General features: G+C 38.3%; 1 protein-coding gene across 1 annotated transcript in view; it reads left to right on the top strand.

Moving 5' to 3' along the window:
- The window catches only part of LOC140244815 (guanylate cyclase soluble subunit beta-2-like), a 41,788-nt gene extending 22,003 nt beyond the window's left edge, over positions 1–19,785 (top strand). The window contains exons 7-16 of the mRNA XM_072324429.1: positions 844–855; positions 1,099–1,507; positions 2,239–2,435; positions 2,911–3,034; positions 5,306–5,454; positions 8,426–8,572; positions 9,389–9,543; positions 12,036–12,250; positions 14,350–14,478; positions 19,580–19,785. Coding sequence (XP_072180530.1) covers positions 844–855; positions 1,099–1,507; positions 2,239–2,435; positions 2,911–3,034; positions 5,306–5,454; positions 8,426–8,572; positions 9,389–9,543; positions 12,036–12,250; positions 14,350–14,478; positions 19,580–19,785 — 1,743 coding nt within the window. The remainder of the gene's footprint in view (positions 1–843; positions 856–1,098; positions 1,508–2,238; positions 2,436–2,910; positions 3,035–5,305; positions 5,455–8,425; positions 8,573–9,388; positions 9,544–12,035; positions 12,251–14,349; positions 14,479–19,579) is intronic.
- Positions 19,786–21,835: the final 2,050 nt, after the last annotated feature.

Here is a 21,835-nt window from a genome sequence, read left to right as displayed (position 1 = left end):
GGTCAAAATTATAGCGTAAGTATCGATCGTAATCATTATGTAACTTGAATAATATTAATGTGGCCACTGCCTGGTGTTAAAAAAAGAGAAAGTATTAGTCAGAAACAAAAACAATGTCAAACAGAGCTATGTGAACAACTTGCTCTTCTTTTGTTTCTGATCTTATTCTGACGTCAGCCCTAGACACGAGACCTGAAGTATTTTGGGAAAACATCCCATAAAAGACAAAGACATCAACTTAAAATTTGGGGCAAAGAAGGGATTCTCGCCAATCATCTTAATTAAAAAAAAAATCAAAAAATCAGTGAATCATCAAAAAAGCAACAAGAGTAGATCTAGGGCATTCGTCACAGAGTCGTACAATATACTCATAACCATTCCTTTGGCATAATTATTTGGTATGTTTTTACATTCTCACATGCGTCATTGTAACGGCCATTTACACAATTACGTAAACCTTACGTCATTTCACGCACATCTGCCATCAGGGCACCGTTTCATGAAAGTTGTCAGCCCTGACAAGTTGTCAGTCTCTGACAATCACCATAGTAACAGTCAGACACCAGAGCTTCTCAGCCAATGAAAGACAAGGATTTCACTGAAAGTGTCAGAGACTAACACTGTCAGGGCTGACAACTTTCATGAAACAGTGCCCAGGAGTAGGAATCAAAATGTTTCATACATCCCGCATAATATAATGACCTACTGGATCTTAATGTCAACAGCTCTATTTAACACGATTATACGAATGAAATGAATAGTATCGTCACTTCATGTAATGTCTTTTTTCTTTTCCCCTTTCTACTATTGGCTTCATCTGATTGATAATTTCTGCCACCAAAGGACGAAGATCATGTGAGTATTTTGTTTTTCTTCTTCTCCTTATCTAGGGGGTGGGGGGGGGGGCGGTAGTATTTACGGTAGTACTTCATGTAGAGTATAGATACACAGTATGGATATAAACGATGTTTTGTGGTTTAATGCACACATATTTATCCGTACCGTTCCATTACGTATCGATTGCTGTCATGCATTGATAATAGAAAAGAAAAATGCAAATTTACCGTCAATCCTTCACATTTCTTTTTCTTCTCGTAGCATGTAACGAGACAGATGGAAGTTCAAACCGAAAACAACCAAAGACCCTCCACCCTCAACGTCAATTCGCTGGTGTCGCTTGCGAACGTGTACGGGAACTTCTCGCCATCCTACCCCGAGAAACTCTGGCTGGACCAGCGTATGTTTTGCGAGTATTTTCCCTACCACCTCGTGTTTGATTCAAAACTTCGGCTCCTCCAGTCGGGTGTGCACATACAGAGGGCGCTACCGAAACTCAGAACTATGGAGGACACAACCGTGGACATTTTGTTCAATATGCTCCACCCCCAGATCGAGTGGAGTGTGCTGAGTATACGTAAGTTCATCAACATGCAGTTTGTGCTGGAGACAAAGCGAGAGATGATCATACCGGGGTGGGGCGCGGATCAGCCCATGTTGCAGCTTAGAGGTAAGTCATGTTGTTCATACACGTGCGTATGAACAATCAAGAGGTTTGTTTGATAATCACCACGTACAATCCACTGTATCTACAGTAGCAGAAGACGCATGATGTTCTTCTTGTACTTGGATTACCTTGGCAGCCACGGGTACAAGTTTAGTAACATGATGCTAAATGTAATGAAATAATAACTTTTCAAATTTTTACCAACAGGAATGGAAGTGCTGGACAAGTTACACTGGGCATTTCTTTGTAGTTTCAAGATTCCGTTTATTGAAGTTATTTTATATTCTTTTTTTCTATCATGTTTTCCTTTTGAGGGAGAAAAAGACGCTTGAAATTCATTTATGGGTGTGACAGTAGAGTGGAAAATATGAATCGATGGATCCATCCAGTTACAGACTTACACAGATACTCACACCAGACATTTAATTCCATGCAATAATCCCATCCAACACCTATCTAAAATCTTGTGATTATGGCTTCCAGGCTTGTCCATTGTTCGAGGAGAAATTCCTACTGTCTGAGTTGCACCTGTTTTCCTGTTGGACAAAAAAGGATAAAAAAAAAAAGAGCTGATTCTCTCGTTTCATCGTAGTCAGACGTGACCTTCTCGGCTCCAGAATTCTATTCCCCTATGGCGAATCCGAAAGAAGGTAGCATATCGAATGAATACCAATGAATGTAGACCGACTCTCCATACATACTATGCACTCTCTTGCTGTCAAAATCCTTGGCAGGTCAAATGATTTGGATGGAGTCAATCGACGCCATGCTCTTCGCCTGCTCGCCCCGGGTGGCTAGCCTCAAGGAGCTGGAGGAGCGAAACCTGCATCTCTCCGATATCCCCCTCCACGACATCACACGCGACCTCATCCTCTTCAACCACCAGCGCTTGGCCGAGATCGAACTCGGCAAGCAACTGGAGCAGAAAAAGGTGAGGGGGAGAGCTTGTAGTAGAGAATACTGAAGTAGGGGCCTCAAACCTTCCTTATGCAACCTGCAAAACTAGACATATTCGCGGCATGACACTTTCGCGAATGGCAACTGGCATTCAATGTGTGTGTATCCCTGGCAAAACCTTTCGCGGGCATTTTACTTTCGCAAATCATTACTTTTCGCGAAAGATTCGTGAATGTGAATACTGTGTATCATGTTCTGAAGGTCTTCGAAACAGGCATTGCAGATGCAAGATATTATTTCATTATAACTTTAAGAACATCACTTGTTTAGGTATTAGGTATCATTGGAAAGTTTCTATTTCGCTCTATCTGATGATGGACTTACTTTAAGATATTACAAAGTGGCGCTTATTAGCCAATTTTACGATCAAACTTTTCAATTGTTTCAAATAAGCGAAAGAGATTACAAAGAGTCCACTCTATATGTTCTCTTGCTATCACCACTCGTAGGAGGAGCTGAGGTTCGCCCTTGGCGAACTGGAGGCGGAGAAGAAGAAAACCGACATGTTGCTTCATTCCATGCTTCCAAGACAGGTGGCCGATCAGCTCCGGGACGGGAAGAAGGTTGAGGCCGGTAAGTTGGACCCACCAAGTCCAAGAAACTAGATTTTTTTCAGTGTTTGTTATACCCCCGCCAAACGAAGTTTGAAGGGGGTATATAGGAATCAGCGGACGGTCGGTCGGGCGGTCGGTCGGGCGGTCGGTCGGGCGGTCGGTCGGTCGGGCGGTCGGTCCGTTGCAAATCTTGCGTCGCGAACTACTTCCTCAGTTTTCAACCGATTCCCATAAAACTTGGCACAGATGTGTGCCTTGGGTTGTAGATGTGCAAGACGTATTTTTTGACAGTACCCAAAAGTACGTTGCCATGGTAACGGCATATTATGGGCAAAAATGGGTACAAATCTTGCGTCGCGAACTACTTCCTCAGTTTTCAACCGATTCCCATAAAACTTGGCACAGATGTGTGCCTTGGGTTGTAGATGTGCAAGACGTAGTTTTTGACAGTACTCAAAAGTACGTTGCCATGGTAACAGCATATTATGGGCAAAAATGGGTACAAATTTTGCGTCACGAACTCCTCCCACAGGTTTTGATCAATTTTTATGAAATTAGGTACAGATGTTCATCTGAATATGTTAATGTGCAAGACACATATTTCCGCAGTGGCAAAAAGTGCGTTGCCATGGTAACGGCATGTTATTGGTAAAATATAGGGCAAAATGCTTCATTGCAAAACTGCTTCATCAGTGTTCTTCCAATTCTCATGGAATTCATATTGAATGTTTGTCTTAGGATATAGGTCAGCATGACACATTTCTTGACAGTGACAAAAAGTATGTTGCCATGGTAACAGCTCACATATTATGAGCCAAAATGATGGAAAATTTTGTGTTGCAAACTACTTCCTCAGTTTTTGCCCAATTTCCATGAAACTTGGTACAGATGTGTGCCTTTGGTTGTAGATGTGCAAGACGCATTTTTCGACAGTACCCGAAAGTACGTTGCCATGGTAACGGCATATTAATGGCAGAAGATCAAGGAAAGATCTTGCGGATTTAACTACTTCCTCAGTTTTTTGACCAAAGCTTATCAAATGTTGTTTTGACAAAAGCTTATGAAATGTTGTTTGGCGGGGGTATCACCAGTCGCTGTAGCGACATTTCTAGTTTAATTATTGATTTTTCAGGGTTGCAAAAGGGACACAGTGACTTTGAGCAAAGCAGCTAGTTGCACACTGATTAATTGTGTGCGTGCGAGGGACGAGAAAAAAAAAGAAACTCAAACAAAACAATCTCAGATCATTGGCAGAGCTTGATATTGATGGAAAAGCCTACAAAATCAACGGAAAAGGAATATTTGCTCATGCATTGCAAGAAATAATCGATTCACCTCTGTCAAAGCACACTTACGCTGCTGGTGTGACACAAAAGAGATCACGCCAATCTTGCCTGTTTTTTTTTAAAGTCAGCCGTTCGATCGGAGACTGCTGAGAAACTCAACCCTTTGAGGTATTTGATGTCTTGGAAATCAAGGTGTTTACCAGTCTCCCTCGCTGCCCTATTTTACCCGCTATTTTCCCGGATTTTATATATGTATCTTCTTCCTCTGATTATGTCCTCGGGGTAGCAGCTTTCGCATCAGCCTTCTCCAGAGTAGACTCTAATCCCCGGGTCAGTCTTGACCAGAATATTCTCACTTGCCTTGTTTTTCTCAGAAGAAGAGGAAAATAGTAATGAGAATAATAACTTATGTGATGAAAGAAATGATGCCAGAAGATGATGATAAGTGATAAAAATGGTTACTTCAGCTGTGGTTGATTTCAGACTAGTCACATAATAACGATTTTTCTAACATTTACAGTTATCCGAATTACTATGCTTGTAATTCTTAGTTTTCAGGATGTTAGCCAAATCATGGTTGTAATGATGATTTTTTTTTTCTACCCAACAGAGAGAAGTGATTAAGTTAAGACAGTTGGTCATGAATGATAGGTATAGAGCATCAAAATTGTTATTTGTTTTATGTTTCGTTCTGTTTTTCCAGTGTGTGTCAACAGTTTTATTCCTTTCATTGGACATGCAGAGCCATGACGCGTTATCGCTATGTCAACAAAGCTCATAAAACCGTCGACTGGACAAAGCACAACATTATTGAGATGAATTATCGATGCGTCCTGCGGTTCCACCTCGGGAGAAATAACTATTTTCCTCATAGCGACGAAATCATTTTAAAACAAAACAAAATACCACCAGTAGTGTGTAATGTGATGCTTTCATTTGTCATATCTAATATAGTATCTTCCAACCGACCCCCTCTCTTTCTCTGCATCGTTTTGTCCAAACAGGAGAATTTGAGATGGTCACAATTCTGTTCAGCGATATCGTGTCTTTCACTAATATTTGTTCCAAATGCCGTCCTATTGACATCGTCAACATGTTAAACGCCCTCTACACGCGGTTCGATAAACTGACAACCGTGCATGACGTGTACAAGGTACGTATTGTGGTGTTCACATTACTCTATCCGACTTCCAGTTATATCGACACTCCATGGGTGTTTAGCGAGCTATCGATTCACAACGCGTAGAATCCTACGACGCGCTTATGACGCAAATATGTCGTTGTACGCATGTGCGAGACAGCTATTCCTAATCAATCTCATGTAGTCCAGTTTTTCGCAACAGTTCCGGACCACTTTACGTCCCAAATGTGTCGTCGGGACAGTGACACGGCATTATTTTTGCTTCTGCGGCAATTAATATTGCTCTGGTCTTATTTTTCTCCAAGGACTTAGGATTAGGGTTGGGGTTATGATAGGGTAATATAGGTTTAGTTTGATGCTGGGATTAGGATTTGGGTTACGGTTATGTCTGTGGGTAGAATGTATGTTTGGCTCAGCATGCAGGTCTTTCATGGGAGTAATTATCTCAGGAGCACATGTCATTGAACCCATCGCCTTGTGAAATCTGTAACATGATGAGATCAAGATTGCTGGCTTCAATGGAAAATTCGGGCCTATCAACCAGCAAAGTCCAACTCGATTGATATGTGTCACATGAGTTGACGGAAATTTAGATATCACATAGTTTCTGTTAAACAGAGGGCTCACTGCATATTCAGAATTATATCTTAGTCGTTCAATTTCATGAAATTTTTCCGTCGAGATGTTTTCATTGCAACTGATTGACAAATTGCCCTACATCGACGTAAATAAGCACTGAATTGATCAGTGTTTAAGAAGTAACCATGATAAAAGAAATCATGGGCGTACGTACTCGAACAGGATTCGAACCTCCTGATCTCTGGACAGGCGTCATCTAGTGTATGTACGCCCATGATTTCTTTCACCATGGCTACTACTAAAACACTGGTCAGTTCAGTGCTTATTTACAGCGACGTAGCCTGTGTGCCTGTAGGGCAATTTGTCAGTCAGTTGCAATTATGTCTTAGTTGATCTGAAATCATAAGTACCTATACAGTGTACACTTGTAGCTATGCGTGTGTATGTTGGATGTGATTTTTTTTTTTTTTTTCACAGGTAGCTGTAAGGTGTCATTCATCCAGTCCAAGTAAAATATTTGTATTTGGAAATCCTTTCGAGTGGGTGCACTTAAATGTTGGGGGGCTACGCTTCACCGATTAATAAGTGGCCTTTTCAAGCGGCCTCCCGCTGCAGAAAGGCTGGTCTTTAGCAGGCTAATTTAGGAGTAGCATGTGTGTGCATGTGTGTATGTGTGTGTCTGTGTGTGTGTTGTCTCTATACAGTCTGACCCTATTCTTTCAGCCCACTTCCAATTAAGGCCACTCGATTATTTAGTTATAATTGACGCACATGGAGATCAAATCCTTAGTCTGACAGCCGCACCATTTCCAGTAGAGAGTGATGTGCAGCGGAGGTTAAAATGAATTTTTAAACTGATTGGGGGGAGGGCAATTACGATTATGAAAAGAGCGCAAACTGTTCCCTAGCGACGCACGCACTCGCTGCTTAACTCGATTAGAGGTAAGGGTAAAATGATAATTGGAAAGCACGGAAGCTCGTCGCGAGTGCGCCCTCAATGCGTCAAACCGTTAAATACGAATGTCAAGTTCAGGGGGCTATGACAGAGTACATTTCGAGACATATTTTCGTAATTGACAAGAAATTTATTGCTCCATCCATACCGACGATGGTATCCCATGCTGTATAATGGCTAAATCATTCAGGAAGATCGATGCTACGCATCTGTCTTTTCCAAAATGTCAGTTGACTGTAATGTGCTGTTACGAGATTTATGTTGTATACCGTAAAAATGTCACCCGCTGTCATTTGTAAGGCAAATTGAAAATGTTAATAGTTTTCCCCTCTTCCTCTCACTTTCTCCTTCTCTGACTATCTTTCTATCTATCTCTTTCTTCCTTCCTCTCTCCCTCTCTCTCTCTCTCTCTCTTTTTTTTTTTCTTTTTTTTTTTTTGGGGGGGGGGAGGTTTTGGGGAGGGGAATTTCTTTTACTCTTTTTCTCTGCTCATTTCCAGCTCGTTTCGGATAGACTGCTTTACGTACGGGCTTCTTCGGAACATTAAACGTAGCATTAGATATCATCACTCGTTTGATGATGATAATAAAGAATTACTAACAGTAACGATGGACAGAAATGATGGCAATTAATGATGATGGATTATTACTGGTAATTTTATTGTTCTTAAAAAAAAAAGAATGATTGTCTTTCTTCATTTTGCTGAAAGAAAAAAAGTCAAAATACAGTATCCGTGGGAAGACCGGGGGAGAAAGGGGGAAGGGGGGGGGGGGGGGGGATTAATGGCTTCAGACACTATAAGATATATCCAAAACTCAGCATTACTGTAAAAAAAAAGATATATCCAAAACTCAGCATTACTGTAAAAAAATAGTACTTGACAACTTATTGATGTTTACGTTAATTATGACTATGTATTCTCTCATTCATCCACGTTCAACGGAAAGGGAGTCAACAGCATTTATATCTCATGTTACGCATGTTTGTTTGTTTTGTTGTAATCGTTGTTATTACTATTATTTATGTCACAGATTACGGCCAACACGAATATCATATCAAAGTGGAGTAAATTTGATTGACGTAGTTTGTTGGTTACTGACAATGATTGTTTTTTTCTCATTCTTGACTAAAATTCGGTGCACCATTTTCTGTTTTTCTACCTGAAACAAAGGTATGCCATCGTCGGTTAGAAATATTGTTTTAATTACATTGTACCACGGCAACAACAGGGTTTCTGGGTGGATTGTTAATTGTCCTTGTGCTATAATGCAATTTATTGCAACTTCCGACGATGCCACGTCCTTTCCCTTGACCCTATTGCAGAATTCGACGCTGGTCGTAATTTTGTGTTGTGTTTTGAAGTTTGGTTTTTTTTTTTTCCGACAGTATAATCATAGAATATACTTTTACGTAGGAGTGATTGACTGTGTTGTGTTTCCCCTCCCCCAGGTGGAGACAATCGGAGATGCGTATATGGTCGTCGGGGGCCTCCCCGTACCCGTGGCCTCGCACGCCGTGCGAATCGCCAACCAGGCCCTCGGGATGATGTTGATTTCCAAAGAGGTCATGTCACCTGTTACCAGGGAACCAATCGGGGTAAGTTTCTGGTCCTCTGATGGGGGTAGATTAAACCTTATATACAGTCTCACTTATTTTCCCCAACCTGATCGATGTTTTTGTACGATGCAAAGGTAACTCACGACACTTCATCGTCCAGCACGCTAGAAGCAAACATAAAATGTAATTTTCCTAAAGTTATGATAATTCTTCATCATTGTATGATTATTATTATTTTTGTTCTTCTCACAGGCAGCGGATTTCTGTTATGCACAAATCATTAAAAAACCACCTAAGGATAGAATTATCGTAATGCTCTAAGAGTGCATTAGAGTCCTGAAAAAAAAAATCAGGCTGATAATAATCCTCCTGTGAGAAACATAAAAAAAAACCCCAAAACATTCATGTCACAATGTAATGGCAGATCAGAAGAGCTATCATACCGTAACGTTGCTTTGAAGGTTGTGTCGGAAGCAGGTCTGGAAAGTCATGCCAGACAATCCCCCATGATAATAGCGAGCTCTAGATCTGCGACGCGAACGCTTAGACGACGCTGTATCTAATGTTGAACAATGAAGACGCCTGCATCAGACATGTGCAGAACACAATTTTTAGCTTAATAGCGTCGCAGAGGCCGTTAAAGGAAAAAAAAAATCAGATAAATGCTTGTGAAAATTACAGATTTACCGATCTATGCAAATTGATGTCAGATTGAGAATTTGTACATGAATTTGCCATTACCATCGGCGACCTGTTTGTATGCAATGTCTATGAGACTTTGAGGTGTTAGTCCCAAGAGGGATAAAGGGATTTCCCCTAATAGAGCCACGCCCATTCTTTCCATCCTCCATCCAGATCCGAGTGGGAATTCACTCCGGTCCCGTCGTAGCGGGCGTGGTTGGAGAAAAGATGCCGCGGTACTGCCTCTTCGGCGATACGGTGAACACTGCGTCCCGAATGGAGAGCCACGGACTCCCCGGGAAAATTCACCTCAGCTCGAGTGCCTACAGGTGAGCTAGCCGGTGCTGCCCGGGGAATTCCCGCCATAACCATAATGGACTCCAAGAAATTCTCAAGGGATTTTACTCTAGTGTGTATGTGAATTCTGTGAATGCAGAAACACTTGAAGTCGTTCAAAGGTTATGGATTTTTCATGTTTTGATTGAGTCCATGTGCATTCATCGCTGGACAGAAAGACTATACACAGCATTGTGTGATGTTACTGGAGTGCAAAGTCCACAAATGTTAATGTTGTTTATATTTCTGTTATTTTTAGAGAGCATGTACAGCCTTCACATATCAAGGTTATTTTTTTCTTTATATTGCTACACTATAATGACTTACGGTTGTTGGAGCATTTCCATACAGCGATAACGGCACATGGGCATAACCGTTTATTGTTTTTGGTGTTGCTTTTTTTAATTTCACTTTTGAACAACTTGTCCAAATTTCTTTAAACTTCACGAATGTATTTTACTAATCATTTTCTTCATTTGCTGAATTCAATCATGTTATGTTTTGTTTTAATACGAGAGAAATGTTACGAAAAAAGGAGATTATGGTTGAATGTTTTGAGTTTGTATTATGTTGACTTGGAGAAAATGAAGTAGTCCATGGAGGGCTAAAAAGTTTGGAAAAAATATTATGTTTGGTATGAAAAACACCACAAGAAGAAGAAGAAAAAAATTATTTTCTATCTTATATTCAATTCAATTCAATTCAATAGTTTATATATTTCCATCATCAAAAAGAAAAGAAAAGAAAAAGTTGACATAATCCAAAGTGCTACAATTTTTTTTTTCATTTCTCTTACACTCGTCTGATAAAGGATTAAAAAAATACAATATAAAGAATATACACGAATGATGTAAAAAAGAAACAATGCACTTTGCCATGGCAACAAAAATAGTAAATAATCACAATGATGGAAAACAGTGCTCCACTAAAAAAGCCAAGCTTGTAAGACGTGGAACACTGGAACAAAACAACGACAGCACCAATTTGTTATACCAGTAAAACATATTCATTTTAAATTCTTCTATATACTATTGTACATTTTACTCATTGATATATGATGCTGATACTATTAATGAACAATACTTACTAGGATTTTAGAATGCAAACGTATAAACTATGTAACATATCACATTTGTGGCACAGACACTATGGGGCCAGGTATGCCAGGAAAATTGAACGGAAAGGAAGATATGTAATCGGCCACAAAAAAAACAAACAAACACAACGACGACAACAAGAACAATAACACAAAACACAGAAATAACAGAACTTGAGGAAATGCACTCAGACAGATACTGGACAACGAAGAACGAGGAAAAAGGAGCAGGGAAGAATAGAGAAGGAAAAGGAGAGGGAAAAGGAGAGGGATGGAAAAGGTCTGTGGACACACTACAAAATCTCAAGGAAAAGTGAAACATGACGGGTTTTTTCATTGAACAGAATTAACTGGTATATTTAGAAAACAAATATTTTTTGAGTTTATACTTAAATGTAATTAACTTCACAGATTCTTTTAGATCATTATCTAAGCTATTCCAAAATCTGGGTCCGGTATAAACATATTTATTTTGAGTGCGTACAGTTATCACTAAAGGAAGATGAAATTCTTTAGATTGTCTCGTGGGATAATTATGTACGTGGCTGTTACAGTGAAATAAAGAATAAAATATTTTGGGTAGATGGTTGCAGTTGTAATTAAACATAAATTGACCAAGTTGAAACAAATACAACTCTTATTTTCAAAATTTTGTGCTCAAGAAACAGCTTGTCAGTATGTGCTCGGATATGAAGGTTAAAAACAATTCTGAGCGCCATCTTTTGCAGAAGAAAAAGTTTATCTAGCAATGTCGAATATGTATTCCCCCAAGCAAGAATTCCGTAATTCAAGTACGGCAATACCAAACTTGAATAAAGCGTAATCAAAGCCGAAGAAGGAAGATAATAATTCAATCTATTCATTATGCCTATGTTACGTGCAATTACATTACAAATATTGTTTATGTGACACTTCCATGATAACTTATTATCAACACAAACACCTAAGAATTTAATAGACGAAACCTCTTCTAGGGAATTAGTGTCAAATATAACATTACCTGGTAATCTATCTAAAGAATTACTGAAAAACATGTCTTCTCAATATTCAGTGACAATTTATTTGCATATATCCATTGTGAGACATTCTTCAATTCATAATTCACTGTACTAATTAAAGTATTAGGGTCAGGGTGGGAATAAAAAAGATTGGAATCATCCGCGAATAATATGAAAGAAATCTTGAAATGGCTCACTCATTTAACCCTTCTTATAGGGAGTGTGTGTACAACGCTATGGGGTTTTCTGCAATCAAAGCACTCAAAGGGTAAGAAAAAAAACAACAACAACAAAAAAAGAGGCGTGTTATTTGGAATAACAAGCATCGTGATTATTATTCATTCATCTGACGCAACCACTTCGATCTCTTACCTGCTCCTTTGAACTTCAGCTGTCTCCAGGGTTACGCCTTCAGCTACAGCGAGAGGGGGGAAATCGTTGTCAAGGGCAAAGGCACAATGCTAACTTACTTTCTGGAGAAAAACGATGGCGCCAGCATTGACGAAATCATTGGTAGAGGGCGCCCCACGTCGACAGCCAGCACGCCCGAAAAGACGGACAAATCCAAGTCTCCGCCGCAAACTCCGACAAACAAAGTGGCCAATGGTAAGCGCTTCATCCACTGTACGTTAAATGCTTTTATTTGCTCTGTATCATGTGATGTATTCTACTTAATCAATTTCATTTGTTTTTATAGGACACATTGATGTGCAAGATGGTAGCTGCGATACATTCTATTCGTGTCATAACTGGAGATATTGAATAATAAAAATATGCCAAAGATATCTGAGGAGTTTTATCTCAAAACCAGTTAACTTCACTCTTGTTGATCTTGGACATTTGCGTTAAAGCTGCTAAAAAACAAGGAAATGGTAAGCTTATGTGGAATGTTTTTAATCATAATACAAGGATATCCTTTATTATTTAACAGGTGAGGTATCACTGTAAAAACTTTTATTTGGCTCTATCTCATTCTGGACCTACTTTGAAATGCCTAAAAATTGCGCTGAAAGGGGATTTCCATTCCCATGAAAAGTTAGTCTGAAAAAGAGGACAATTTTCTCAGCAAAGCATGAAAATTCAATTAAAATCGGATTAAAAAAAGGAAGTTATACCATTTTGAAGTTTTGCAAATTTTCAGGAAACAGTTTTTGAACCGTCGATATGAAAATGCAAGTAGTGAAGTGATGAAGTCACCCCTTCCTAATTTCCGTATATTTTGTGCAAATGCTTTGACATTTCCGGTGTTTCATTCGAACGCAATTCAACTCCTAATCTCAAGTCGTGATATATCTAACTGATAATTATCCGGAAGCTATTCAACCAGGAGTAGCATCATGTTTTACACTTTAATTAAAAAAGATTAAAAAAAAGTATAAAAAAACCATCGAATTTTCTCCCTTATTTTTTACACGATCAATGGAAAATCGTACGGTGATGACATCTTCAGCTCCCTCATTTGCATATTCATACCAATTGTACGAGAGCTGTTCTGCAGAAATTAGCGAAACCTCACAATTTTACCAATTTAAATCCGATTCTGATGAAATTTTCGCGGTTGTACTCGTAAGATTTTTCTCTTTCTTATCAGACTAACTTATAACTGGACTGGAATTCCTCTTTTGTTTTTTGATGTTTTGCGATTTAACTCTGTATTTGTACAGAGAAAAATGAAGTACAAACCAGCAAACAAAGCTACGCAGTTTATGTCTTCAACGCATCATACGCCGCCTTATCTTGCCATCATTTGCCCTCCTGTTCTTATTGCCAGTTGCTTCTTGGAACCTGAAGTAGCTTTTAGAATTACTATGATAATAAAAACACTCTGCTGCCTTCTATTTGACTTATGTATATTACATGCTTATATATTTTTATATGCTTACATGTGCATTATCATCAGAAGCGAGAATTTGTATTCATTCGCAGCTTCTATATTTATTTTTGTTTTTTATCTTCTCTCGTCATGAATTTCTTCATCAGTTTGGCGTGTGCTTTCTTGTCTTTTCTCTCTTTCCATCATGTACGAGTTCAGCCAATGCAGAAGCTTGTGATATCGGTAAAGCTGGTTGTGTTTAATGCCATTTTTGTTTTCACAGCATAGTGATAATTACAAAATTCATCGACACTTATTATTCATCATGATACAAAAGTACGGATTCCTAAGAAGAGACTATACACTGATATGTACACACTGCAGTCCCAGGCACACACTTCGTTTGACAAGGAAGATGGAAACGTTATTTCGTCCACCTCCCTACTTCGACCCACACTCCTTAAACACTGTCATTACATTCCATATGTACACACGCAGACACATGCACATTATATTATGCACCATTCGCAACTGTATATTATATCATTTTGCTATTCTTTTGGACATTCACAAACACAAATATACAGACACACAAATGCACACACACAAGTACACACGCATGTGCACAACATGTACACACATACACACACAGACTCGCACACACATGCAAACATCTTCGCATTATAAACTGCATACACGTAGGCCTACCTCCCCCAACTATTTCACAGGTGATATGCGGTTTGTGATCACGTGATTGGTCAAATATCAGCTGTGTCCGGCGATTTCTGTCAGTATTCTTTAGTCGCTCGTGTTCCTTTACCTATCTGGCTTTGCTAAATACTTCATGGCAGCCCGCCCCCGCTCTTCTTCTCTATCTCTTGCTCCCTAACAGGTGGCCCAAACTACCACCACGACAGCACCGTGGTCATTCCCATGTGGTACCCAGACAACGAAAACACCAGCGCGAGCACGGTGCAAATCCCTGCCCCGATTTTCCCCGATAGAGGGAGCAATGCCACAGGTACTACCCCGACACCCCCTCCTGCGACTGCCTCGTAAAAAAGAAATACAGACCGCACTCGCAGCTTTGTGCACGTTTCCCCCGCATGTGTTGGGCCTGCAATGTCCAGTCGAGATGCATGCCTCTGGAATGGGATCAATGAGATCAGTTGTCCACTAGAAATGACCAAAAAACACTTTGACCCATGTCAAGTCACAGACTTGTTGAAATGTTAGGATTTCTTGCATCTTGGGGTTGGTACAAAGAATTCTTTAGTGTCCCAATCAAATATTTCTTGCCTGAACTGTCTCACAGGATTTGTTCACACAAATCTAATCAAGAGCAATAAAAAAGAAAAAAAAAAAAAGATCCTTACAGACCAAAGCTGATGCTTTGGGTTACCTTAGCTGCTTCGACTTCGCTGCATGTATGTGCATACTGTCACGTCACACATCGCATATATGCATATCATCATTTTATTTATTTTTCTTTCTTTCCGTGTGCCTTTTCCGAGTGTACATTTTGTCTATATACCTTTATAGAAAGCACGGTTTATTTTACTTTAGTTTGATTAGTTTGTTGTAATCATTGTGAAACTGTCCTCGGTTTATTTAGCTTTACTTGTTGTTTATTTTTTTTTTTCTTTGCTGTAAATCATTGTCGGTTGAATGTTGTCTTTCTCGTACAAAAGAATTATAAAAAAAAACAAACATTATGTTTGTGCTTGCTCCGATACAAATTCGCTGGTTCAGGTATATGCTACTTAACATAGTAAGTAATGTCCTCATTACATATACATTATTATTATTATTATTATTATTATTATTATTATTATTATTATTATCATTATTATTATTATTATTATTATTATTATTATTATTATTATTATTGATGAAAAATATATTTTAAATCATTCATGTCCTGCATAAACAAGAGTTACATATTTCTGACCTAAGCCTAAGAATTCAATAAATTTTTATGTACAAAATTGTACACGGAAAGAACTAAAGCTCGCGAAAGCAAATTGAGGTAAATCAAGTCTGCGTTAAAACAGAATTATTGGCTTTTGTGGTCAAGCTCAAATCTAGAGGACGTTTATTATTTTTTTTAGTATTCTCTGCTTTTGAGATTATTATCAGTAACTTTTTGTAACCCTTGTTATGAGTTTGTCGTCCCGTATAAAAAAAAATGCCAGTGCCAGCCCCAAATTGCAACGTTCAGTGCTCAAAATTCGCACAATGTAAATAATGTGTTACTTTCATATACTATGTATTTCTTTCAAAAAAAGTAACGGTATATCCTAGTGCAATGTGTAGATTGGATTAGGTCGATTTAATATTATGACTGTTATTTTGTTGTTTGCTAAGATGGTATTGTACAGACATGTAGATATTTCATTCGATAGAATCTAAATATTCTGAATATTTGTATGTCTTGCTATAAAAGTGTCCTCACGTCATTGGACATCAGGGAACCAAAACGATATATTTTGTTAGTTTGTATAATGGTCTTTATATTAAAATTTTATATCAGCCGATCTTGATCAATTGTATGCCTTATCGAGTAAAGTGCCCGAATTGAAGCATCCTTAATTTCACTCGATGTTGTGGCTCTACATTTATATGGGAAGAAAATTATCCTTTTATATAATCAAAGTGTGTTTACATCAATTGTCATCATTAATGTGCTTTATCAACTCAATAAACTTTCCTATTTTAAGATTTTGACGCAATCACCGCCCTTCTAAACTTTATGAGATTTATAACATCTTTCTATTAAATTCAGCCTTTTTCAGTGCGAGGAATGGTTCTGTCACTCAAAGAGAATTGCATAGCGCCCTCAGTGATCACCTACGATGACAGACCACAGATTTTTCACGTGTAGATGAATGATGTCATTAGTAGAGATGATCTGGAAAATGGTATCTTATCAGCTTTGATGAAAACGTCCTATCCAAAATCAATGGCATTGCAAGTGTAAAATATTTACCCACTTTGCCGTAATTCAGATGAGCTATATACGGTCAAGGAAACACTTATTCCTACTGAATATGATTCTCTTTCAAATGATGATTGCGTGAACTTCACTCCTTTCAGCAACCTCTCTTTTTTTTTTTCTGGTGTGCCATTAAAATTGAGCAGCATATCTATTGCTGATTAGGCAAAGATTAACGGTTCTGACCGCTATTGGCTGCTTTCAAATTCAATCCAGAGAGAACGCTTCATATTATGACCAAATTTGCGGATTATTCTGATATTTGTTGTTAAACATGGAGTTATCTGTCAACAAATCATTTTCTTTGATTTTATCTCATTTGTTTTTTATTTCGATTTTGACTATAAAGACATATCTATTTTATACTTACCAAAGGTTCTCAAAAACAAAACAGGAATAAAGAAATATGCAAAAGCGATAAGCACATAATCCTCAACAGTAAGTGCGTTTTTCCTTGTCACGTTAAAGAGGAGCGGCTGATTTTAAAATTTCCCAAAATGTAGCGATTTCAGTTTACAGTTTACTGGTAGGTTGTTCTCGTCCCACTGGTTCTTTGTTTCAAATTCGAACAGGGTAAGTTATTTTAAGTAGAAGAAAGTTTCTCGAGAAGAGACTGTACTTAGAAATTGATCTGATAGATAAGTATCAAGAACATAAACCCTGCGTGTGTTTTGAGTGTTGACTGACACATAAAACTCATTTCATTGTACACACTGTTTAAAGTCCCTGGCACAATTAATTATCAGTAATCAAATTACGAAATTATGACACTCGGATCAGTACTTGTCGAGCTGACGAACAAGCAAGGTGTAATTACTGTGGCTTGTAGTACTTTTATTTGCCCCGACATTATCTTGTCTGTATTCCTTCGCTATGCATGAACTGTACACTCTTGTTTCACGATTATTGTATCTGTATTCTATTTAAATTATCGATTTTATGCTTAATGGCGTATGTGACGTCACCTGCAATAAACTTTTGGTAACTTTGCATGCAATTGGTTTAAGCTTTGTTTTGTTCGTGTGTGCTTTGTTTACGTGCGTGTGAGATTGAGTAAAGTTTAATTTTTGGATCTCTGTTTCATTGTGCTAGTTGAGATTAGCTTCGCGTATTTCCTTCCCCCCCCCCCTTTCGTCGTTGTTTTGCTTTAGAATAGTTTATCATCAAACTCTGCTTCCAAGCGTTATACTGACATTCATATTGAGAAGAAATCACAAGGTCTGATACAGTGATAGCGTTCACAAAGGATTTAGGTAACGATCCTATCACATCATGATTTCCATTTGTTTTTTACATTAGAATATCATACAAAACAACATTTTGAGTATCTATCATTTCTGGACAATAACAAATCCAGGATAACAGTCACATGTGGATTATTTCCCTTGTTGATGAAAAGAGTTAAACGGAAATGTTTCGTTAACTTTTAACACCCAATAGAGATGTGTATGATCATAAAGGATGTTAACAACATAAACGAGTCAAAATAAAATGTTCAAATCTATATTACACTGCAACAATCTTATCATAAAATATTTCGAATGATCTAAATGTAGGTATTTGGGTGTTGTTTGAAAATTCTCAAGACCCTTCTGTTCGCGTTTCCGCGAGCACCGTTCGAGTGTCGCTTTCCACGCGGAATCACGTCTTGCAAAAGTACCTGTCATAATTGTGTATTATATATATTTTGTGTTATTTGTCCTACTTTCATTTCTAAATTCACTGCATTTTTGATGCACCACTATGGTAGATTAAACAGTATGTAAGTGTGCGCTACTACACTGCATCTTGACGTTCTTCTATTAGTGGCATTTAACTCAATATAGAACCTATCAAAACAAGAAGAAAAAAAAAATAATGACCAGAAGAATACTTGATTAAAATTTTCAAATAAAATGTTACATATAGGAGACTTAGAAACTCTAAGTCCAATTTGGTAAGAAGAAGCAATGATTGTGGACGCATGCACTTATGCAAACTATCTGATAACTGTTTAATGTCATTTAACTTAAATTCTCCCATTTGCTTGTACAGAGAAATATCTCAACAATATTTGTTTTCAGTTGATAAGTTTACCAAATGCCAGCCAACCGCTTCGAAGTCGCCATTGCTTTGCTATCATATAAAAAGCGAAGGACAGATTTTTTATATTTTCGCTTCTATTTTTATCTCATGTCAAAGAGGGAAAGTAGGAGAAAATTTGTGTCCATGATATACCCATGAGACATTTGTTAGGAGGTGACCTCGTTTGATTTCTGCAGAAGTGGCTGAGATTCATTTGACTGTTTTGTGTAAATATGAGCATTAGGCGTCCCATAATTTCATTTTTTTTTGAATGTGGTAATGTTATGAAACGTCTGCTATTTGTTTGATTTTGCTTTAGTCATGAAAGTCAGACCAAAACATGGAGTGAATTTGAACTTTGATGTTGACCCTATTCATCGTGCTCTTTATATATTTCTCATTTGCCTTTGGTATTTCATATGACCTTATCCATTCCCAGGGTAGGGGATAAACAAAACAACAAGGTCGAGGAACGAAACCGCACCCATTATAGCGCCCTCTGTTGGCACTCCTGTTGTTTTATATCACTTGCACTCCTAACCTCAAGATGGAATCAGTAGATGCAATAGTTTACGGTGCTATTCTTTGCGCGTGCATCATTCGACTTCATTATTTTGGTCGGGCGTGATATTAATTCTTGGTTATTAAATATCCTAAGGGGAAAGTGTTCACGCCTGTAATAAAAACAAATACTACTGGACAATTTAAACCATCTACAACACTGAAAACCTGATCCACTTGGCTTGATATGAATAGACGTATGTAATATTATGTTGTCCTTGGGTTTTTTTTTTCTTTTCTAATTGTTATGTTTTTCTCTTTGACAAAGGGAATCCTGCTGAATAGGCCTTGAAATAAAGATGTATCAAATCAAATAGGGCTGACAGCTTTGTAGTCACTCGACACAAGACATCTAGAAATATACTTCATCTCCCTTGGGAACTGTTTTGTTGTTTTTGTTGTGTTTTTTTTTTTTTTTGCTCTTTTTGGGGTCTTTTTTGTGGGAAGTTCATCGACACATCCAAGCCTTTCGAACATCTAATGCCTCTCCGCTTCTGTCTAGAATCGTCCAAGGAAGCCGCAAACCTTGTCAACATGGCCTGCGCTGCGGAGTCGCGACCCGGTGCCGACGGGCAGGATGCGAAGGATGATAATGTCTCCAGGCAAAGCAGGTATCGCAGGCAGGGGTCGACGAAACGCAAGCCAAGGCCAGGAAGGGCGGGCCGACCGCCCGATGTACGAGGATCCAAGACCTGCCAAATTCTGTGAGATTAAAAAAAAAACAGAAGAAAGACAACGACATGAGAACTTGAGTTTTTCAAATGGATATTCGACATCTAATTTGTGTGTTTACCAAATCCCTCTTCGTCATTCAAGGTATTCACGCAGATATCTGGTCGTGTCTTGGATGACATTAAGATCTGGTATTCCCTCGTCAAGCTGACATGACGTTCCAACACGTCACATACCTTACAGCAACCACGTGATACACCCTGATTGCCTCATTAATTGTGCGACAATGCAATACGAGGAGTCTAATTGGAGGTAAACGCAAATCGTCCACTGGAGTAATCTACCACGGCTTCACTTCCAAATTAACCACACACACACACACACACACACAAAAAAAAAATGTCTTTGTTATTTTCTCATTACATCTCATGCCAGAATGTCACATTCCGTGACTACTGTTAATGAGTATAGAAGTAAACTGTTGTAATTTTTTTCAAAGGAATCTATTATAAAAACAGCATCTCTGTTGTGCAAAGAAGGCAAAAACACTCACTATCACTGCTTATGAGAATCGTGCATTTCGTGTGAGCACACTGTCCCCACACGAAATGATTATTACAGAGAAAGAAAATGCACATCCTTTGTGCGTTGCTACAATTGGTATTACTGCACACGTCACCATTTAAATCTCGAAGTTTTGTGCTTAGATCATCAAGCCGTACACACGACGCCAAAAATATGCCATTACCATGGTTACAGCGATATACGAGATCTTCTCGCACGATAAATTCGTCTTCCTCTATCTTACCACCACCTTACATAGATGTCCTATAAAGTACTCTGTCCACCAAACACCACATAATCAGCTCAAAGATTTCATAAGCCAAAGACACACTGTATCATGTTTTTCGTCATGGTGGTTGGAAAGGTAGCGAAAGAAAAAAAAATAATGTCCTCAGGTAAAAAGATACAAGTATTTTAAAAGCACGAAGATAAACACGGACGATAGAATAATTGCTTATAGTCAGTGAAAGTAGACACCTAGACAATGACTTTGTAACGACAAACGAGTAGCGCTCCCGTTAAATAAGGAAAAAAGAATCTTTCCATGATTATTGTAATCTTGAGGATATAATTCAAACGCTTTAGATTCATTTTGAACTCGATACAACAAGACAGCGCTCGATTTGAGACCAGAATTATCTCAAGGAAGTTCAACAGAAGTATCATTAATTCTATTCAATTTCCTCCCAGACAGAATATAGCATTAAAAAAAACTACGCATTTTTTTTTCTTTTTGATAATCTTGAGCACACAAAGTTGACAGTACGATGAGATTAGAGGTAATGGGGGGATGCGCTATTAAAGGGAACCAAAACTCAAAGAGAAATGTGAATTGAGCGAAAGCAGCAACATTACTAGAACACATCAATGAAAGTTTGAGGAAAATGGGACAATCGACGCAAACCTTATGAATGTTTAAAGTTTTGGTGTTGGAAGGGCTATATGAGGAGACTACTACAGGTTATGGCGTCATGTGTGGACAACAATATAAAGAAAATATAAAAGGAGTTCCACCAAAAAAAAAAAAATCATTTTTCATGAAAATTACACATTCCATCAACTTGACACTCACATAAATGTTAAGGGTAGCAATTATTCCCCCTGCTTTCTAAAAGCGGTTAGTCAAGTGCTCTTAATATGCTAGAGAAGTGATTTTTTCTTAGTTTGTGTACACTGTGGACAACTCATCAGTGGACGCAGAAACTTAGTACGGAAATTAGTTCAAACCAAGACAGACATTACGAAACAGACAGGACAGAAAAATATAAGACAAAAACATTATACAGAAGCATAGGAACATGATGGCAAGACTGTAGAACGCCTACAAGCTGCTATTGAGGGATGAAAATAAGGATGGTCAAGAAAGTAGCTTGAAAAGCTGATAATTTAGTCCAGCTTTATAGGCACTGTATAATGTAATTAAGCATGCATTTCATTATCTTGTATGGGATGATGATACTTACTTTGTGTCGTTCTGCAAAGTCAAAAGACAAGGACTTTGTCATTGTTCACCCCATAAAAA

This window comes from Diadema setosum, chromosome 21 (genome assembly GCF_964275005.1).
Source record: "Diadema setosum chromosome 21, eeDiaSeto1, whole genome shotgun sequence".
Classification (NCBI taxonomy): domain Eukaryota; kingdom Metazoa; phylum Echinodermata; class Echinoidea; order Diadematoida; family Diadematidae; genus Diadema; species Diadema setosum.
The sequence above is the reverse complement of the archived record's forward strand: the minus strand, read 5'-3'. Positions and strand labels throughout refer to the sequence as shown.